The following is a 19,665-nucleotide window of genomic DNA, read 5'->3' as shown; positions in this document are numbered from 1 at the left end:
GGAAAAAACTAGTTGTCTACCACACAGACATGTTGACAGAGGCTTCAGTTGATCAAATAATTGTGTTTTCAGAAACCCCATGATTGGGTCATGACAATAATGGAATCGACATGACTCAATTTCCGGTTGCACTACGAATTGCGCTTAATTGTTATCGTTGTGGTTGTAGCAGTAATTTGAAATGTAGAAATCCACACAAACAGCGAGAAGGTTTGTGTGAAGGGGCAGTTGAGACAGTTGTAAAAGTATTGATCTATCTACATCAAAGCTGGCCACAGACCCATTGAAATAGGATCAAAATAGTCCTTGGGTAGTAGTTTTTTCAACATCTCTGTCACGCAGTTTACCACGCAAGCTCTGAGGTTGTACATTGTTGCCTACGTTTGTAATGGCGATTGTTAGAATTAGCCCATAACAACCTGTGCTTGCTTCAGATAGTCAAGTGAGTAAGGTTAGTTTTATGCCACTTTTAGCAATATTCCAGCAATATTCCAGCAGGAACACCAGAATTAGGACTTAATTCCACATTATACCCTTATGGGAAATGGGACCTTGATCCTCAGTTTGATGAGCTGATGCTTTAAATGCAACACCACACTAGCCAAGCAGAGACATTTTGTACACTTTCTATGTGACTTTTATAAAAGATGATTTTCGGTGCCTTGGTTGATATCATTGACTCCAAAGAATTGATTGTTGCTCATGATGTCGATCACTGGATTATTTGGCTTAGATTTTCAGGTGACCAAAAGGACCTATTCTTTCCAGCATCTATTTCATGCATCTTCGTCATCACGTCTTTCATGTTTACCCTCTACATGTCATAGTATTTGCAACAAACTGTGCAACAAAAAACGGTGCACAGGTAACAAGGCAGTCATGTAAGGTGTACTGTGTTGTACAAACTTACAGTCGTCAGACATGCCAGTCTGCCGTATGAGTTGAATCCATGAGTCATATTGCTTCTGACCTGTGGTCTGTTTGCACAAGACCTCAATGTTATGGTTTAAAAAAAAGTTGTAAATGTAGGTACTTTTAAGGGCTTTGGGGACATTATGGAGAAAATGTCTTGGTTTCCAAAAGCAATGGGTCCCTTGGAACTTCTTTCCAGTGACAGTGTAGACTGAATAACATTTTCCTGACTGACTACCCATGGTCAATTTACAATGTCCATTTCCTGGTCTGCAGTGATGTATGCAGGTGCTGGAAACAAACAATCTTAGCTTGGTCAGCCAAGCAAAAACTTGTTTATCAGTTGTCATGACAATTGTATTCAATCAGATAGTAGTCCCTTCCAATCTTGCAGTGATCAGCTTAATTAGTAGTGCAATCACAAAGAAGGAACCGACCACATGCAGAGAGTGTTCGATGTGGCCTTGTGTTACTGCATCCTCCAGGATGGAGATTTTGTATGGTCCAGCTGCGTAGTGAAAATAGTTTTCTTCTTTCTAAAGATTGAGAAATATCCTCTCCATGTCTTGATCTGTGATTAGTGTCAAATGATTTATGATAAACATCAAACATTGCAGCTCTTGACAGACTCGTACAAAGGCATCTTAATAGCTGCTGATATCCATGGTTTGGATTTATCGTTTAGCTATTGCATGAACTGTATCTGTCTCACCATCTCAGACCTACCTTTAATTTTCCCTCTTGACCAACCCTTTCCGCAATACTGCAGCCATTAATGAAAAGCATCCTTTTCAACTTTAAAAGATCCCATGTGTTTCTGACTTTTTATTATTTGTCAAAATTATATATATTCATCAGTCTATGTGAAGTGCTACAGTATGGTGAATTAGTAGGCATTGTCACCATGGTACCTCTTTAAGAGTAAATATGAGCACATTTGTTTATTAATTCCCACAAGTATGCATGTGTTTGTTAGTTACTGGTGACTGTGAAATGCTTGTTACAGGGACATTGATATGTTTGTTATGTGGAAAGATTATGTGTTGTCTGTGTTATGTGCACCTGTAACAATGTGTTGGTTAGTTACAGGTAACAAAGAAGTGTTTACAGGTAAATTTGTGTTTGTTGTGCTAATAGTCGGGTTAATTACAGGTAAAACAGTCTTTGTTAATTACAGGAAGCATGCAAGGTTGTATAAATTACAGGTAACAATGTGTTTGTTCCAGGTATCATTGTGTAAATTACAGGTAGTAATATGTTTGTGCCAGGTATCATAGTGCAAGTTACAGGTAACAATGTGTTTGTTCCATGTATTGTTGTGTAAATTACAGGTTACAGTGTTTTTGTTCCAGGTAACAATGACGTGTTTGTCACCATCCAGCTGGGGAAGGAGAAGTATCAAACATCCACCATCAAGAATGCCCACAACCCAGAGTGGTTTGAGGAATGTGACCTGTAAGTCAAACTGCAGCATTATGTTCTTCACATGTAAACATGAGAAGGTAGTTTAAACAAGTGATCACAACCTATGTGTTTAGTGAATCTTTCAGTGGGAACATATGTTTAACTTGAGACAGATATAGCTTTCTTATCTTTGTAATTGGTGCAGAAGTGAAGGAACAGGTTGCAGTGTTTGATTTAAGTTATGCTGTTAAAGTATTCAAAATCCTGACTAATATGACATTTTCAAACAATTGTTTCAGTGTTAGAGAGTTTATGCTTTAAAGTTATGTGAAGAGGGAGAGCATCACTGATTTTGTACATGACATATGGGAGGTGTCACATTGAACATAATTTGTATGTGTGTGTGTTTGGGGGAAAGGGTCATTCACATTGTACATTATACAACAGTCCCTAATCGACTTATACCATCTTGAATCTAATTCTCAAGCCTATTTGTTTGATATTATCAGTGAACAAAATCTAACTTGTAATTGACCAGGACCTTTATACTCGAAACATTCATAGCCCTAAGAATTCTTGATCATAGCCAGTGTGTTAAGAAGGGCTTAAGAAGTCTGTAGGGCTACAAACATTTCAAAAGTAGCTGGCCACATGATTTAGAATGCAGAAGGGGAGGTAATCATTTGATGGAAACATATCTTTCTTTTTCTGCCAGCCCTATTCCTCACATGCACTCTGAGATTGAGGTTAACATCTACCACAGAGGGGTTCTGTCTGATGACTTCCTGGGGTACGCCTCCATCCCAATGTGGGATCACAAGGTCGGAGAGAGGCCCAAGAGTCAGTAAGTAGGGGCCACTTAAGGGAGGCAAGGGGTACATGCCATAGACATGATAGAGGGCTGTCTAAGACACCAACAGTACAAGGTCGGAGAGAGGCCCAAGAGTCAGTAAGTAGGGTGCACGAAAAGGGAGGCAAGTGGTACATGCCATAGAGGGCTGTCTAAGACACCAACAGTACAAGGTCGGAGAGAAGCCCAAGAGTCAGTAAGTAGGGGCCACGAAAGGGGAGGCAAGGGGTACATGCCATAGAGGGCTGTCTAAGACATCAACAGTACGAGGTCGGAGAGAGGCCCAAGAGTCAGTAAGTAGGGGCCACTAAAAGGGAGGCAAGTGGTACATGCCATAGAGGGCTGTCTAAGACACCAACAGTACAAGGTCGGAAAGAGGCCCAAGAGTCAGTAAGTAGGGGCCACTAAAAGGGAGGCAAGTGGTACATGCCATAGAGGGCTGTCTAAGACACCAACAGTACAAGGTCGGAAAGAGGCCCAAGAGTCAGTAAGTAGGGGCCATGAAAGGGGAGGCAAGGGGTACATGCCATAGAGGGCTGTCTAAGACACCAACAGTACAAGGTCGGAGAGGGGCCAAAGTAATAGGCATTTAAAGGTTCTTTTTTTTTCTCATTTTTAGTTTGTTGTTTAACACCACTCTCAACAATATTTCAGTTATATGGCAGTGGTGACCAAATAGTCAAATCTGGACCAGACAATGCAATGATCAACAGCATGAGCATCGCTCTACACAGTTATGATGACATATCAGTAAGCCTGACCACCCATTAGTCACTTCTTACAAGCATGGGTTGCTGAAGATCACTTCTAACCAGAATCTTCATGGGTATCTTGATTTTGTAGTATAAATATAGCTTTGGTGCTAGTTTGGTCAACATCCAAAAAGGATGAGAAGTTTTGATTTTACGTCATCATATTGGATCATGTCACAATACAGTGGTAAAATACTTCAATATAAAACTTAAAAGAGTAAGATCAAACAATCACTAATCTTCAACCAATGTTATAAAATCCTTTTGCTGCTCAGGGCATATACTTTTGAATCCTCAGGCAATCACTGGAATTCAAGTGAAAGGGTCACATATTCCTGTCAGAATTATCATGTTATTGATTCTAGGTACTGTTAGCTACAGTGAGTGAGTGAGTTTAGTTTTACGCCGCACTCAGCAATATTCCAGCTATGTGGCGGCGGTCTGTAAATAATCGAGTCTGGACCAGACAATCCAGTGATCAACAACATGAGCATCGATCTGCGCAATTGGGAACCGATGACATGTGTCAACCAAGTCAGCGAGTCTGACCACCCGATCCCGTTAGTCGCCTCTTACGACAAGCTGAGTCACCTTTTATGGCAAGCATGGGTTGTGTTAGCTACAGAGATATAACTATCCACCTTCACAACAATGTAGTCTCCAAGATGGCTCATAAATGACCCTAGAAAATGAGGATGAGATCATTTCATTACATCCATATCATCAGGCTGGTTGACATCCGGGGAAATTACGTGTCCGAGATTTGTCCTCCCATTTGTGTCATACTGGACAGATATCGTGAATATACCAGTAGAAAATATTACCCCTAAAGGCACATGTGGAACTATTTTCAGTACTTCTCAGTGGACATCATAACGATTGTTTCATTAATTGCACTATTTCCAAAGAGGTGTGTTATATGGTATTCCTGTGAGTGCATTGTTGAATATAATTGACGATGACGTCATCCATTGTTCATGATTTCATTACAACCAGTTAGCCATTGATATCAGTGATTTATGTAGAACTCGTCAGAGGTCAACATCCAAGTCTGCAGTAAATGTCAGTAAAGGTTCATGGAATTCCGCACATTCTTTCTGTATGGTCATAAGTGATGTAGAACTGACTGTTCTACGGACAACACACCCATGATGATATGGGTTAGAATTCAACAGGTCTTCAACAAACCATAACTAAGAGCAGTAGGTGGTCAGGCTCCAGGCTCTCTGACTTGGTTGCCTCACATCATCGTGTTCATATTGATCACTGGATTGTCTGGTCCAGAGTCGATTATTAACAGACCGCCATCATATAGCTGTGTCGCTCGCTCGCTCACTCACTCACTCACTCACTCACCCACACACCCACTCACTCACTCACTCACTCACTCACTCACTGCCTGCTGCTTCATGCAGGTCTGTTCTTAAAGTCAGTAGAAGACATGTCTCCCCAGAGAGGCACAGTAACACATTAACTATTAAGTACATGCAACAATAACAAAGTGAATATCTTAAAGTGTCATTATTGTAAAGTGTTGATGTAATCAATACACTTTGTGTTCTGACGATACCATCTCAAAAATCTTTAATAAGATTCCCTTTGAGACTTAAGTGTAACAACTGGTCCCAATGATCTATACATGTTGTAAGACCTGACTTAATGCATGGAATTGTCAGATACTTGTCACCATATGATAAAGTCATGGCTCGTTGCTCACTACATCAATCACAGGTTTGTTATTTATTAACAGGTTATCATAAGACTGTTATAGTCTGAGTGGTTTTAAACAACAAACGAAAAAACAACTGCTTCAATAAAACGTACAAAAATTGTTTAAAAACAAAGTGTATTCTTTACAACTTATTATTAATTCATCAGCAAAGGAAAGACTTAATGGGAGGCATTAGGATGATTAATCTTCCTGATAACATTTTTTAAACAAGACTGGCATGACACATGTGAATTATTAATAAGACGTTTTTCTGTCATTTCAAGAAGCAGTTGGAATTCATTACCAGAATAGCCCAATTAGTGGGTAACTGATAGGGCTGATGTGAAATGCTTGCCAACATTCTTTTGTTAATGTAAAAGGAAATACATGCTAGAACTTAACACTGTGTACAAAGTGTTCCTTGACTTGAAGTTTGAATGAGATTTTGTGTCAAGGTCTTTGTAAAGCAGGTTGTTTAAAAAGTACCTAGAATTTTAGATACTCTAAATGAGACTTTGTACTTAAAATGGCCACATGGGGCTCATTTTGTAGGCTGACATAAAACTTGTAGTTCTTGTGAGGTAATTTTGTGGTGTACAAGCAGGGTATGGAAATTTCAGGATAGGTTAGAAGTTAAACTTGCCAGCCCTGAACAAAACTTACCTGCCCACATAATTTACGGCTGACAAGGTACGTAGTGTATCAGCCATTTGGAATTCATCATTTATTTTTATGAGTTAATTGATGATGATTTGCCATGCTGAAATATGATGAATAGCTTTATGTACATATCTAAATTTTAACCCATCTGTCAGGCAGGTGAATTTAGGAATCTGGCAGTCTGTGTTAAATACAACCCATCCCTGGTGGTCAGGCAGACAGGTATTTTGAACACTCACCAGGTGTATAGTCTTCAATCAGGCCATCTATTGGACACATGGGTTACCCTGTTGTCTGATGAACCACAACGCTCTGTATAGAGTTGCTCCCCTTCCGCATGCCAGAAGTCTGTGATCATCATGACCGTGGATTTTTAGTAAAACGACTGTCATGATCAGGTGGTTAAAGGCTCACTGACTTGCTTGACACGTGTCATCATATCCCAGTTGTGTAGAATGATGCTCATGATGTTGATCACTGGATTGTCAAGTTCAGACTCAGTTGTTTACAGACTACTGCCATACAGCTGGAATATTACTGATTGAGGCATAAAATTTGACTCACTCACTCTTTAACGGAATAAACATTTGTGACTTGCCTCATGTCATACATTAACTCACTTTCTGAAGTCACATCATCAGTTTGGTAAGATTTGTATCCTCCCCTCAAAGCTCATGATCCACTTATGTCTAATTTTTATAGATATTCTTTATCTTTCCTTGACAACAAAACTGATTTTCTTTTATGAAGTGTATATCTATATGGAATTGTAATGTGATTATGTGATCAATAGTTGAACGGTATACAATGTTCAGCAGCACTGTCTTTTTGTCTCCCAGCATTCACTCTGACATCTTTCGTGAGGGCTATGTTTAGCTGATACCTGTGTTGGTAATGCCGTTTTGGTCAATGACTAGTATCTTAGCATAGTCATTAGCTATGTCATATGTTATGTGTCTGGATAGATATATTTTGTATCTAAACAGCACTGTGACTGTTTAGTGTATGTACTTGTAGATGGGTGACACTGAAGAACAAGCCATCCAAGGGACAAGACAACAAGCTGCGAGGAGAACTAGAGGTCAAACTGACCTTTCATGTGGAAAGTCGGACAAACATTGGACCAGGTCTTAAGAAACGGTCTTCTTCAATACGGAACCTAGCAAGTGCCGTAGGTGAGACCCTTTAAAGATGTATTTGTCAGGATGGAGGACATTTTTACTAGCCTTTCAGTTTTTAAGCACTCTTTAGATACACTCATTCTCTGATGCCTGACAGAACATCTGATCACAGACAAAGTAATTGAAGTCACTGTAACCGTCATTTATTCATAGTCCTTAATCAGCTGTTCTCCTTCTGTTTAGTCAAGGGGCACCGAAATGTCAACCTGGTTAAAAACTATGATGGTTAAAAACACATCTGTATCAGTACTAATGCCAAGTACAACCAAGATGGTGGCCTCTGTGTGATGATGATGATGATGATGATGATGATGATGATGATTGAATGATTAATTTCAGGGGACAAACTGGGTCTGTCCAGAAGCAAATCCTTTCGAGAAAATAGGAAAGACCCTGAAGGAAGCAAATCTGATCGTCGCCAATGGCGACCGGGAACAGATCCTGTTTTTGAGGAAAATAAGGAGGTGAAAGGTCTTTCCTAGCAGATGTCACATCACACCAATGGACTGTTGCTTTAAATAGCAACAACTGATTGACATTTGACTAAAATTTTAACAATTGATTGCATGCAACAGTTTTGACAAATATTCCACAACAGTTCTGCAGGAAATGTTGCCTTTGTGTTTGAAATCACAAATTTATTTCCTTGATTCATTGTATGTGTATGAACAGGTGTTTTCTAAGCATGCACAGAAATACTAGTCTTACAGAAATATTGCATTTTACACCCGTGAATCAAATAATTGCACAGCAAGGAACCCAGACATCAGAAACATCGAGCAGTCTTTTGAATAATACCCAGGGCTGCATTCTTATGGTTGCTGTGATGAAAAGAATTTTCTGTAAAGATAATTGTGTAAGAAATTACTTCACTTTGATTTGTCTTTGAGAAAGATGAAATCATGAAAGAAAAAGATTTCATAGGAAACATGAAAATAATTGTGACCAGAAATACATGAAGCAGTGTCCAAACTCAGTATTCAGTTGTTTCTGTGCATACTCTTGATGACATGTATTCTACACACTTGGTGACTGTCTACAGTGCCTGTCTTCATGTTTATGTACTCTTGACCTATATCTACTCTCATCATACCTTCCTAACCACTACTTTCATAAATGCATTTCATAATACATACTCTATATGAATATATTAAATTAAGTAAATTGTAATGTAATTATCATCCTTATGAACAGCTTGAACTACTGTAGATTCCATTTATGTTTATATTGACAACAAATGTGAGCATTATTGATTATCTGCTATGATTATCATGATAAGACATCATATATACAGTTGTATGCCAAACATTATCAACTGATCTTAAAAGCCCACAGTTATCTGTTCTGTGATGCTTAGACAAACACAGAATTTTAATATTGTACAAAAGTAAGGAAGTATTTATTGATTAACATGAATATTTTGTCAACATCCTTTTAAAATGTGACTGATTTGCAAACATATCTGGCTGGAAGTACAGTGGTATGACATAGATGATGGGATACGTACATATTCATTAACCTATGAGGTGTCCAAATTAGAACTGGCCCCTAACATATCATACTTGTTGTAAAACCATATAAAGTGTCAGCTATTGATAGCAATGGATTTCTATGCTGAAGAAACAGTAGCTTTGGGTCTTCATGGCCAGTTGGCAATGTGACATATAATGGAGTCATTATGTATTCACTACAATATATATCATCCGCTAGAATGTACTAATATGTTCACATATGTCTCATTTTTGCAAAGCCATGCTTTAATTACCCACATGGTCCTAGTTCAGTGGTAGATTTGTTCTTGTGTGGTAACTTGCAGTACTACAGAAAGCAGATTGATGTTACCATAGAGACAGAGCTTATAATTACTGTCCTCCTGCATAATAAAACTGGGTCAGTGGGATGATATTATGAGCGTGGCAATGCAAATGTGAGATATGGTCCAGAAAATGATATTATCACCTGAAAAACATTAGACAAATGATGATGAAATAAAAGTTGTGATAAGCATACTGACCAGCAAAAGAAACGCTACTATGACTTTTTTTATCAATTTTTAAACTATTTTTATGAGATTTTTTTTTCAAATATTGTGTTTCTTTTGCTGTTCAGTATATTATAACTGAATGATTATGTGTTGATGGTTAATGTTTAATAAAAAACATTCTACTCATAGTTATGTGGCTAATGAAACCCAAAATGGAACAAATTGAACAATAATTACTTTTTGCCAAGAAGTCGAGCACTTGCAAGTAAACAAGGATTCTTTTGTTTTCTGGACCTGTGTGTGTAACCATGGTAACCACTTCATGCTGTAGATATCCCTCACTCACTCTATATATGTGACCACTGTCTAGGCCAACTCTGCGTACCTGCGTCGGACGTCTAGCTCACACCCTAACCTTCGCCATGTCGGACAAACACCCAGCAATAATTTCCCCGCGCTCGATGTTGAGCGATCTAGCTGGATGCCTAATGATCAGACTGGGGTTGGTATATGTATGATTAATGCTCTTGGATGCTGAGTCAGCAGTAATTGGTTTAATGTGGTGATGGTAGCATGTTTTCTGGAATTTCTGTTTTTTTTATACCTGTTGTGCTACTATCAGTCAATGAGGTGGGCTTCACGCTGCTTTTAACAGTATTCCAATCATATCATGGTTTGTCAGGTTGATGGGGGAGGCAGAAAGCATGAAGTGACACAGATCTTAGACATTTACCACAGACCCAACAAGCATGGATATGGTGCTGACACACCTAGATTGAGTGTGTTTAGTTTTATGCCGCACTTGACAATATTCCAGTTATATGGTGGCGATTTGTAAACAAACAAGTCTGGATCAGATCCAGGTCTACACAGTGAATTGATGGACCCTAAACTCATGGTCCACCCTTGCCTAGTGAATGCACAAATGAAATGACAGGGTGATATGTTGAAGGTGTATTTAATGTTCTCTGTTTAATATTTCCTATTTATCTTTGAAAAGCTGGAAGGTGAATTTGGCAAATTCTGTGGTTAAAACTTAGCAGAATGTATACAGTTTTTTGTGCACTGTATTTTGAACCAGCCAACCAGCAGTCATTTACAGTATGCACCACAGCAGACTGAGTCATGTTAGCCCATCAGTTAGAATACATGCTCATACTATCAACCACTGGTTTGTCATGGACTCAGTTATTTTCTTGCTTTATGATAAAGTTTTAGTGTTTTTGACTGCAAATCAACGTTCACTCTCTTAGCATGACAAATATACAAGTTGCTAAATATTATTATTAGATTTGGAATGTTGTCCAGTATTTCTACCACCATGTTCTTCAACACTGTGCGTTTCATTGCATGCAGAACTAATGACCTTTGTTTTTGCATGAGTAATATCCATGTGTGTTTGTACCTGTTAGCCTTGTGTTTGCATGTGTAGTTTTATCCCCTCCTAGCTACTGTTGATGGGCTTACTAATAGCATGAAATGGAAATTTCTTTTTATGAGTAGTTATAGGTGATGGGTAATAACATTTTTCATTATTTCTTTTACAGTTTTTGTGGATTGTTTGAAAATTATTTCAAGGCATGGTCCCCTATGGACAACCCTTGTGTGGTGATGTGATTGTAGTGATATTTTATGTACACTTCACTCTCTTTCCTTGGCCATTTGTGTATGTCTGCATTTGTGAATGTTAAGAATAGTTTTCTTGATATCATGTGGTGTCATACTTGACCTGGTCAGTGGGTCAACTGGTCACAGCATGTTGTGAGGGTGACTGACCCCACTGGGAGTCCCAGTTTGAGCAGGGCCCTAGAAACCTACCTGGCTGAAAAAGAAACGTAATGATTGGGTTGTCACAGAACCTATCGTCATAGAACCAGTCATGACAGTCCCGGTGACTTGATTCATAGTGTCCCAGTATGGTACATCATTGTTCACAGTATCAATCACTGGATTGTCTGTTCCTCAGTTACAGTCCACCATCATGTAGCTGGAATATTGCTGAGTGAAGCATTTCACCAAAATGTACTAACAAACCATGCTGTGTCATCAACTTCTTGGTGTCCCTTCTTGGTTGGTCCTAGATCAAGACAGATAATTCACAGGATGAAACAAGATTCACAGGAAATGGCACTCACACAGTATCTACTCATAATTATATAAATAATCCTTCATATTAGTGGCTGCAATGTATGTGCACATGATGATGATGATGATGATGATGATGATGATGATGTGCAGGAGGCGCTGTCTCGGAGCTACAGCATGTCAGCAGCCTACATCAAGTCCATGTCCTTGGACCGTGGAAGCCGCAACATCAACAACAACCACACCCACTCCCAGGAGTTAGTCCAGGGTGAGGGAGGCAATAACCATGTCATGTGTTATTTCTTCATATTCTGTACATATCTAACATAATGCCTTTGTCATTTTAACCAACATCTGTCATGTATTTACAGTGCATGTATCCTTATACACGACATTATATCATGCAGACGAAATATAGCATATCATTGGATTACAGGGTTTTACCTTGACTCACAAACATGAACATCCCAGGGACACCTAATTATTAGCAGCGTGTGAAACTCCAAAGATACCCAGCAAGCCCACAGGGCTGATAACTGAAAATGTTGCTGGCCCTGTTAACATGTAACCAGCCCTGAGATAAGGTGTTAAAATAATGTAATTAATGAATTGATGTGTGATTGTTACATACTATCAGAAAGAACAATACTGTTCGTTGAAAGCATTCTCTAGACCAATCACTTTTAGAGTTAGATAAATGGGCAGGCTGATCTGTGGAAGTTGTGGTTTGATTGATCATGAACTATACAGACATCATCTAGCTACCACATTTATAAATTATGTTTGAAATATTGCCCATAGTCAAGGACATGGTCAAACCCTTGGAAAATGGATTGTCCTACAGAGCTGGTTAAAAATAAAGTTGTAAGGCCACCATGTGACTAGCAAGCAGCAGGCCGCCGGGCAGACACTATTTCATACACTGTTATTAGTTTTAAGGTGTCTTGCAGGCAATATGAGGGTGCTGTGAAGTAACAGGGTAGAGAACTGTATGTTTTGATACTTTCCATAGGGCTTGGAATGACTCATTCATTGATCATGTGGACAGATGAATGATATGATCCAAGGAACCAGTGTTTGCAATACTTCAATTTGCCATTCAGACCCTGAATGAAATCTACAGGTCAATTTTTTTGTTTTGTAAAATCAAGCCAAAAAACAAAATAGACTACACTATACATAGTTTCAGACTGTTTCTACAAAATCAGTTGGCAAAGCCTATGGCACAGAGAGACTTTTTTGTTTGTTAAAGACTAGTGTTGACACCTATGCACAAAGTGCTGAAATACTAGTCAAATTGTATGTTATCATAGCATGACGGGTTACATTCTCTTCCCACAGAGGTTACTCCTGTCATATCTTCCTCTGTTCTAAGACGGCCATATTTCCCGATCATAGAGAAATCCCCTTGCGGCAAAAAATCGCAACAGGAATTACCTCCCTTGTTACTATCCAATCAGAACACGCGTTAAATAGACTTAGCTCCCCGATGGAGTTGGTTCATCAACGAGCGAAGGAAAGATTCGGTATTTCATGTTTAACTGAAAATCAGAAACTGGCAATAGAGAGTGCAGGGATCAATCGCCATGATGTGTTTGCAGAAACAAAAACTGGTAGTGGCAAGTTTTCCTGATGCATTCGGAAATTACCGAGATCTTGCAAATGATCACTCTTGAAACAACATCTCTGATTGCACAACTAAATCTGAATGCCTCCAATCACGAGTCTTGAACACTCACACCATGAAAACACCGTATTAGAACAGAGGTTACATAGGAAGATATGCCAGGAGTAACCTCTGTGGGAAGAGAATGGATGGGTTATGGATGATTCCCAAATGTTGATAAAAAAGAAACAAACAAAGAAACAGGGGAAAGATTCCACTTGAAAAAAAGTACAAATAGTTTACTGAAGGCCACAAGGACCAGCAGTTGTTAAAACTGCCGGCACAATACAATAACAACTGGCACTGGGCTTCAGGGCCTGCTATTATTTCAAATGCTGCATGTAACTGTTCTGAAACAACCAAACACTTAGCAAAGACATAGCAGTATTGTGGAAAAATTAATTATATTGCACATCCTTCTGGACACAGTGAATGTTTTTTTCTGAATCCATACTCTACATTTGTGCATAATGAGTGCACATTTGCATGTCATGTAAAACTCTGGGCCTAGATTTTCGAATCTTTCCCTGCGCTAAGGTAGTTGTAAGTGCCATACGTTAGTATTAACTTATGACTATCTTAGTGCTAAGAGAGCTTCAAATGTCTAGGCCCTGGATTATGAATATCGTAGAAATTTTAGAGCTATTGTAATTTCATTGTATGCCTCTGATTTTCCAACATAGGATGTTTATCTCCATTCTGCCATAACTGTGTTATTGAGATCTAAAAATAATATATACTGTGTTAGAAAATCAGAGGTATATAACGTTATTTTATACTCTCAATGACGTTGATTATCCAATTACAATCAAGCATTTACTGTTGTCAAAGTGTGTTGAACCACACAGACATTGTAAATACAGGGGTTCAAAAACTTGTTTAAAAGCCCCTTGCCATAGGACAAGTGACTTTATGATAGTAACTTGTCCTGACTAATTTTCCATTTACCCTGATATTATGACATAATGTTTATCGAAGAGTGATAGCTAGCAAAGAAAGATAGCCCTACTCAATAATTATTGCAAAATTTAATAGCTACATTTTTAGCAGATATGAAGTGAAATTCAAGTTTATTTGCAGTTTGAAACTGTAAGCGGATATTATCTAGTAGCCCACTGACAAGTAAGATACCATAATTTGTTTACGTGAAAGGTAAACATGGAATTTTTGAACCCCTGAAATACTTATACGGTTGCTTGTTTTTAACATAAGTTGTTGAGATGTATGTTCATATTCTAATGAGTTATTCATATTACTCACTGACCAACTCACTTGCTCTGTTGCTTTCACAGACACACCTCCAGCAGCTCTGTACATGCCTGGAAACAGAAGAAGCTGTGTGGAGTTCTCCAACTACACTCTTCCTCCCCCTCCATACAACCCACAGCAAGTGTCCCAGGATGATACAGCCATAATAATGCATGGACCCATGCGCTCCCTTGCTCCTAGAACACAGCTGGCGTCTACCTCCTCGTACGTGGAAGCCATCAAGAAACGTGAACGAGCGATGTATGAGAGTATAAAGGAACGAACTGAGCCTGAAGAGTCATCCTCGTCAGACGAGGTTGATGCTGGTTTGGCCCGTGCCAGACCACGGCGTCTTTTCCTTAAGGACCTGAATCGGGAAAATGATGCAGATGTAGAGAGTATGAGTGAATTGACAGTTAAACAGGGTGTGATGCAGAATGGGAATCTGGAATCGGGAGAAACAACTTCAGGCCCCAGTGTAGGAAATGCCCTAGATTCAGTTCCTGAAAATGGTCACAGAGACTCTCGTCAGGATGTGATGCCAAACGGGCATGTCCGGCAAGAACACGATCAGCATCATCCCCCAAACAGCAGGAAGGTTGTGGCGGTAAGGGAGGACCTTTCCAACACCATACAGTCTCTACGAAGGGAGACGGGACAGGGGGAAGTTGCTCTTAGAAAGAAGTCCAAGAGAGACAAGATCAGGAAACTCAATAAACAAGGTGAGGAAACAGTACTGACAGAATTCAGAGGCCTCTTCCTCAGTCATCTAATATCATCCATTATGCTGGATTGTATCCGGTGATACTGGATTCCAAATCTGCCCTGAGTTTGTTTCCGTGTTTTAATGACACATGTGTCACTTTTAGTAAGGTGCATCTCTTTTAACTATTCTTCATAGGGCTGGGACAGGTCCAGATTTTCTACCAGAATACCCCATGCAATATTAGCCTACCCTTTCCAGAAACCTATTATATTACCGGTAATTCCTGACACGAAAATTGCTAGAAATGGCAGTATATTCTTCAGCTCAGAGGCTAAACTTTGTCAATATCTTAACCATGTATTATATTCAAAAGAAGTGACTTAAATTATGTCTAAATCTTCACAGATGATACAACCTTTTAATGATGAAAGAATAACACATTACATTGTTTAATCTATCAGTCATATGATCATAATGGGTCGGGATATTGAGGTGAGCACCTGGATCCAACTCATTACCCACCCACCCCGGGTGTCCTGGTTACCCGCCCCAGCCCACACTCTTCAATTCCAATCTAACTGGGTCACACATTATTGGATGAGAGCTCCTTATTCTATCTCACAGTCCCTGAACCTTATCATTTTCCCTGCAGTCTAGCCCTTCCTCCAGTACTAAAGGATTAAATGAAGCAAATAAGTCTAGATTTCCTCAAGTTCAAGATTCAGGTTCTGAATTTCCCATTTTACTGGGGCTCCTTTTTCAGTTAAAACTATTAGTCATTTGTTTCTATCAAAAGTATATATTTAGAGACTTAACATTGTGTCTGTCCTGCAGGCCGGCGGTACACTGTGCAAGGCCTGGACTTCCGTCCCCCCGGGCTGTATGATGACAGCTTCTCCGACATGAGTGACTCCACCAAACACAGCAGCTCCAACATCGCTCACGAGGACCTCATGGCCATGTACAGAAACCTAACCAAAGATGTAAGACTAGACACTGGCCATCCTGTTACATGGTCTCTTGAAGGACAAGATCACAGACACTGTAGTGACTGCAGAAACAGTTTTGCCTTTTAACAGACATCTCAGTTATAGCTCTGGAAACTCTAAATCCACTCTCATATTCTTTCACTAAGTCACCTGTGAAGATATTGCTTCAGTAACCCGTGCTTGTTGATGGAGGTGACTAATGGAATCAGATGGTCAGACTGACTTTGTTCACACGTGTCATGACATATTCCAATTGTATAGATCAATGCTCATGCTGTTGATCACTAGATTCCCTGGTCCAGACTCAATATTTTACAAACCACAGCTGTATAGCTTGAATATTGCTGATTGCAGCATAAAACTGAACTCACTCACTACTTTTTGTGAAGTCACCACATTTACTGGTCAGGCAAGGCTACTGTAATGCCTGTTAACTCGACAGTGTTGATGGTTTGCCCATGATATCACTCACTGGATTCTCTTGTCTAGACTCGTTATTTACAGGAACCTTTCTTAAAGCTTATATATTGCAGAGTGTGATGTTAAACATTACAAACAATACATGTGATAATTGTGGCAGATGTTGGTCTACTAGAAACCAGGGGGTGGTGAGGTGGGTTAGTGGTTCAAGTGTTTCCTTGTCATGCCAAAGAGCTGGGTTCAATTTTCCTCATAGATACAATGTGTGAAGTACATTTTGGTGGCCCCCACCGTGATATAGCTGGAATATTGCTAAGAGCATGGTAAAAGTATACTCACTAACTCACTCACTCACTAACTCACGAAACACTTTATTTAAAACTGATTATGGTCTAGCAAACTGACTTACCTCCCTTGTGCATTGTCTCCGTCGTTTCAGGAACTTGTCCATATAGTCATCCAGAACAAGGCACAGATGATTCGTAAAGATCGCTACATCGGTGACCTTGAGAGCTACATCGACGACCTCCTTGTCCGTGTGATGGAAACTCAGCCACGACTGTTACACCGGACACGCCCACCTCGCCACTAAAAGCGCCACCAACAACTTGCATATCGATGCCACACTATGTTACCATACTATATATCATTGGTACACTGGTACTATGAAGGAATATGAGTATCTGTGTTTTGACAGAGTTCACTGAAAAAGTGAAGACAGCAATACATTGATGTGATTTTATGAAAGATGTTTTTGATATTTTAAGAATTAGCGATATATTCAGCAAATGATTAATGAGTTAGTATTATGTGAGATGAAACAATTAAGCAATGAACCGGTGCTCATCAACATAAAACACAATTTTCTTTATTCTGTATTGATATGAATCAGCTGATCAATTGTTCCAGCTGCCTATGTATCAGAATATGAATGTAGAGTCACATGTTTTGAGAATCACATGAAGCCTATCATATTTGGTCATAAATTTGCCTTGTCTTGAAATAAGAATTGACTTAACAATAACTGAATTTGGAAATTTTCCGGTTTTCCTGTATTCTGTGAAACCAAAAGTAATTTTGCCAAGGATGCTCCTAAATGGTGCATTATCCTACATAAAATGTACTGAATATCTATTACTATTAGTAACCCTTGAGCAAGATTCTTACACAGTCACCAAGCTGGAACGTGTTAGCTTGATAACTGTGTAAGAATTTACATCGAAGCATCGCCCTATGCAATAAACAAGAAGTTTTCATCCATAAGGTTGTATGCCTAATTTTTGACTCACCAACTGCTAGAATGCCAATAAACCAGTTATTGATAACCCTTTTTGTGTATTCTCATGATGGCCAATCTGAAAATTTATATGCTGAGTTCATGATTATTAACCCCTACTTGTATAGGACAGTGTGTGGTGTTAGTCATTCTCATCAGTTCAGTGATTTTGTTGCAACAAAACAGTTCTTAGTGTCATAATCACAAACAGTGCTCCATTTGAATTCTGATTAGATTCACAAAGGGATGTCACTTATTGTCAGTGTTGGAAAACTAGGGTGTCATAGAATTCTATTATTTCAAACTTTGTGTGGGATAGGCTTGATTCGTTAGAACACAAGCAGTCTATGCTGCTTATATACCCAAGCAAGGCACTCAGCTCGACAAGGTTAGACACTCAGCTTGAATAGCAGTCATTCTAAGGAATTTAAATTCTTGGTGAAATGTATGTTCTAGAATTCACCAGGGATATGATGTACTGTCTGTCACTTAAAGCAGTCCCTGACAATATTTTCTGATCATAAGAGGTGCAAAAAAATAGTGCAAGTGATCAGAGTCAGTGACCTTCTTGTTTGTCTGTTGTCTTAGTTTGACAGTGTAGTCAGTGTGTGAAATGTCAACCATTAATTTGACTGGTCCAGACATGCAGCTTGAAAATTGAAGAGTTAACTTCATGAAAGCCAAATATGAATATTATTACAAAAAACAACATTAGAAAAGTAGTTCGTGTATTGCCTATGTTGACTAGCCCATCTGGTTAGCAACTTAGGATATTACCTGGCCCTCGGCCGGTTTTGCTAGGCATGAACCAAAGGGCAAGGAGATTAGCTGGCCTTGACTCATGATCTTGTAATACAGGCAAAATCCTGAAACACCCTGAACAAGTGAGCTGAATCTCCTGATTTACTTTCGTAAAAATTCCTACAAGTTAAATATTGTCATTTTGAATGATTTTATATGTTGTTTTCTGTCAGTGATCACAATCTGGTCAGGAAGGAAGTCCTTTGCTCATTTTAAGCCAGACAAGTCATATAGCATGCATGATGCATATTTTTGTATATTTTTACAGTATCTAGTGTTTTCTACAAAACCTATGTCATTGTGACCTCTGCAACCATAGATGGTCAGTTGGTCAGCACCGATTGTTACTTACATATTCATCTCAGCACATTATTGATCATATTGATAATCTGAATTTTATACTTCATCAGGCACATTTCTTGAATTACTTTTTCAAATTACTTTTGTTTAAATGACGTTGATATACTGTCTTAGGACTTTTTCATTCACCAAAAGCACCATGTAATGTGGTTTTTATTGTTATTTTTTATATTTGTGTGTGCTGAACTGTAGGTACAGACATGTAAGGAGCTTATTTCTGTTCAATGTTGGATTCGACATATGAGTTTAGTCTTGAAAAACTAGTAGTGCTGTAGTATGAAATAATATGCCAGGATAATGTTTTAGATTATATTAGAAGAAGTTCAGTTTAAATCAGATAGGATCCAGACTTAGTGCATAGGTTTGTGTTTTTCATAATTAAACTCTATTCCTAGCAACCATCTAAATGGTCATTGAAAGGGCAAATCTGAATAGCAGGTAATTTGAATAGACAGCTGAAGTGGAGTGTATCTTTTGGTTACTCTTCTGGGTGAAGAATGTTAAATGGTGAGAAAATCACAAGAGTTAGTCACATGTGGAGTAACGACATCAAGACGATGCTCAATGAAGTGCTGATGTGTACAGTTGTTACAGACCTCGTCTTTACCAGCGTCTGACATCACAACTAGGGGTGTACTATGTCAGTATTTGGAAACCAAG

General features: G+C 38.9%; 1 protein-coding gene across 2 annotated transcripts in view; it reads left to right on the top strand.

Annotated features, from left to right (window-relative positions):
* Window positions 1-18,529, top strand: part of LOC137261002 (rab11 family-interacting protein 1-like) — a 60,105-nt gene extending 41,576 nt beyond the window's left edge. Inside the window, exons 4-12 of one of the 2 annotated variants that reach the window (XM_067798608.1) lie at window positions 2,265-2,367; window positions 3,032-3,160; window positions 7,307-7,464; window positions 7,810-7,934; window positions 9,825-9,956; window positions 11,693-11,807; window positions 14,498-15,175; window positions 15,994-16,142; window positions 17,008-18,382. In XM_067798608.1, coding sequence (XP_067654709.1) covers window positions 2,265-2,367; window positions 3,032-3,160; window positions 7,307-7,464; window positions 7,810-7,934; window positions 9,825-9,956; window positions 11,693-11,807; window positions 14,498-15,175; window positions 15,994-16,142; window positions 17,008-17,160 — 1,742 coding nt within the window. In that variant the 3' untranslated portion in view covers window positions 17,161-18,382. Of the gene's footprint in view, window positions 1-2,264; window positions 2,368-3,031; window positions 3,161-7,306; window positions 7,465-7,809; window positions 7,935-9,824; window positions 9,957-11,692; window positions 11,808-14,497; window positions 15,176-15,993; window positions 16,143-17,007 lie in introns of both variants that reach the window. The other variant, XM_067798609.1, reaches the window with a different exon arrangement.
* The last annotated feature ends 1,136 nt before the right edge of the window (window positions 18,530-19,665 follow it).

Source organism: Haliotis asinina, chromosome 14 (assembly GCF_037392515.1).
Source record: "Haliotis asinina isolate JCU_RB_2024 chromosome 14, JCU_Hal_asi_v2, whole genome shotgun sequence".
In the NCBI taxonomy this organism is placed as follows: Eukaryota; Metazoa; Mollusca; class Gastropoda; order Lepetellida; family Haliotidae; genus Haliotis; species Haliotis asinina.
This window is presented reverse-complemented; position numbering and strand designations above follow the sequence as displayed.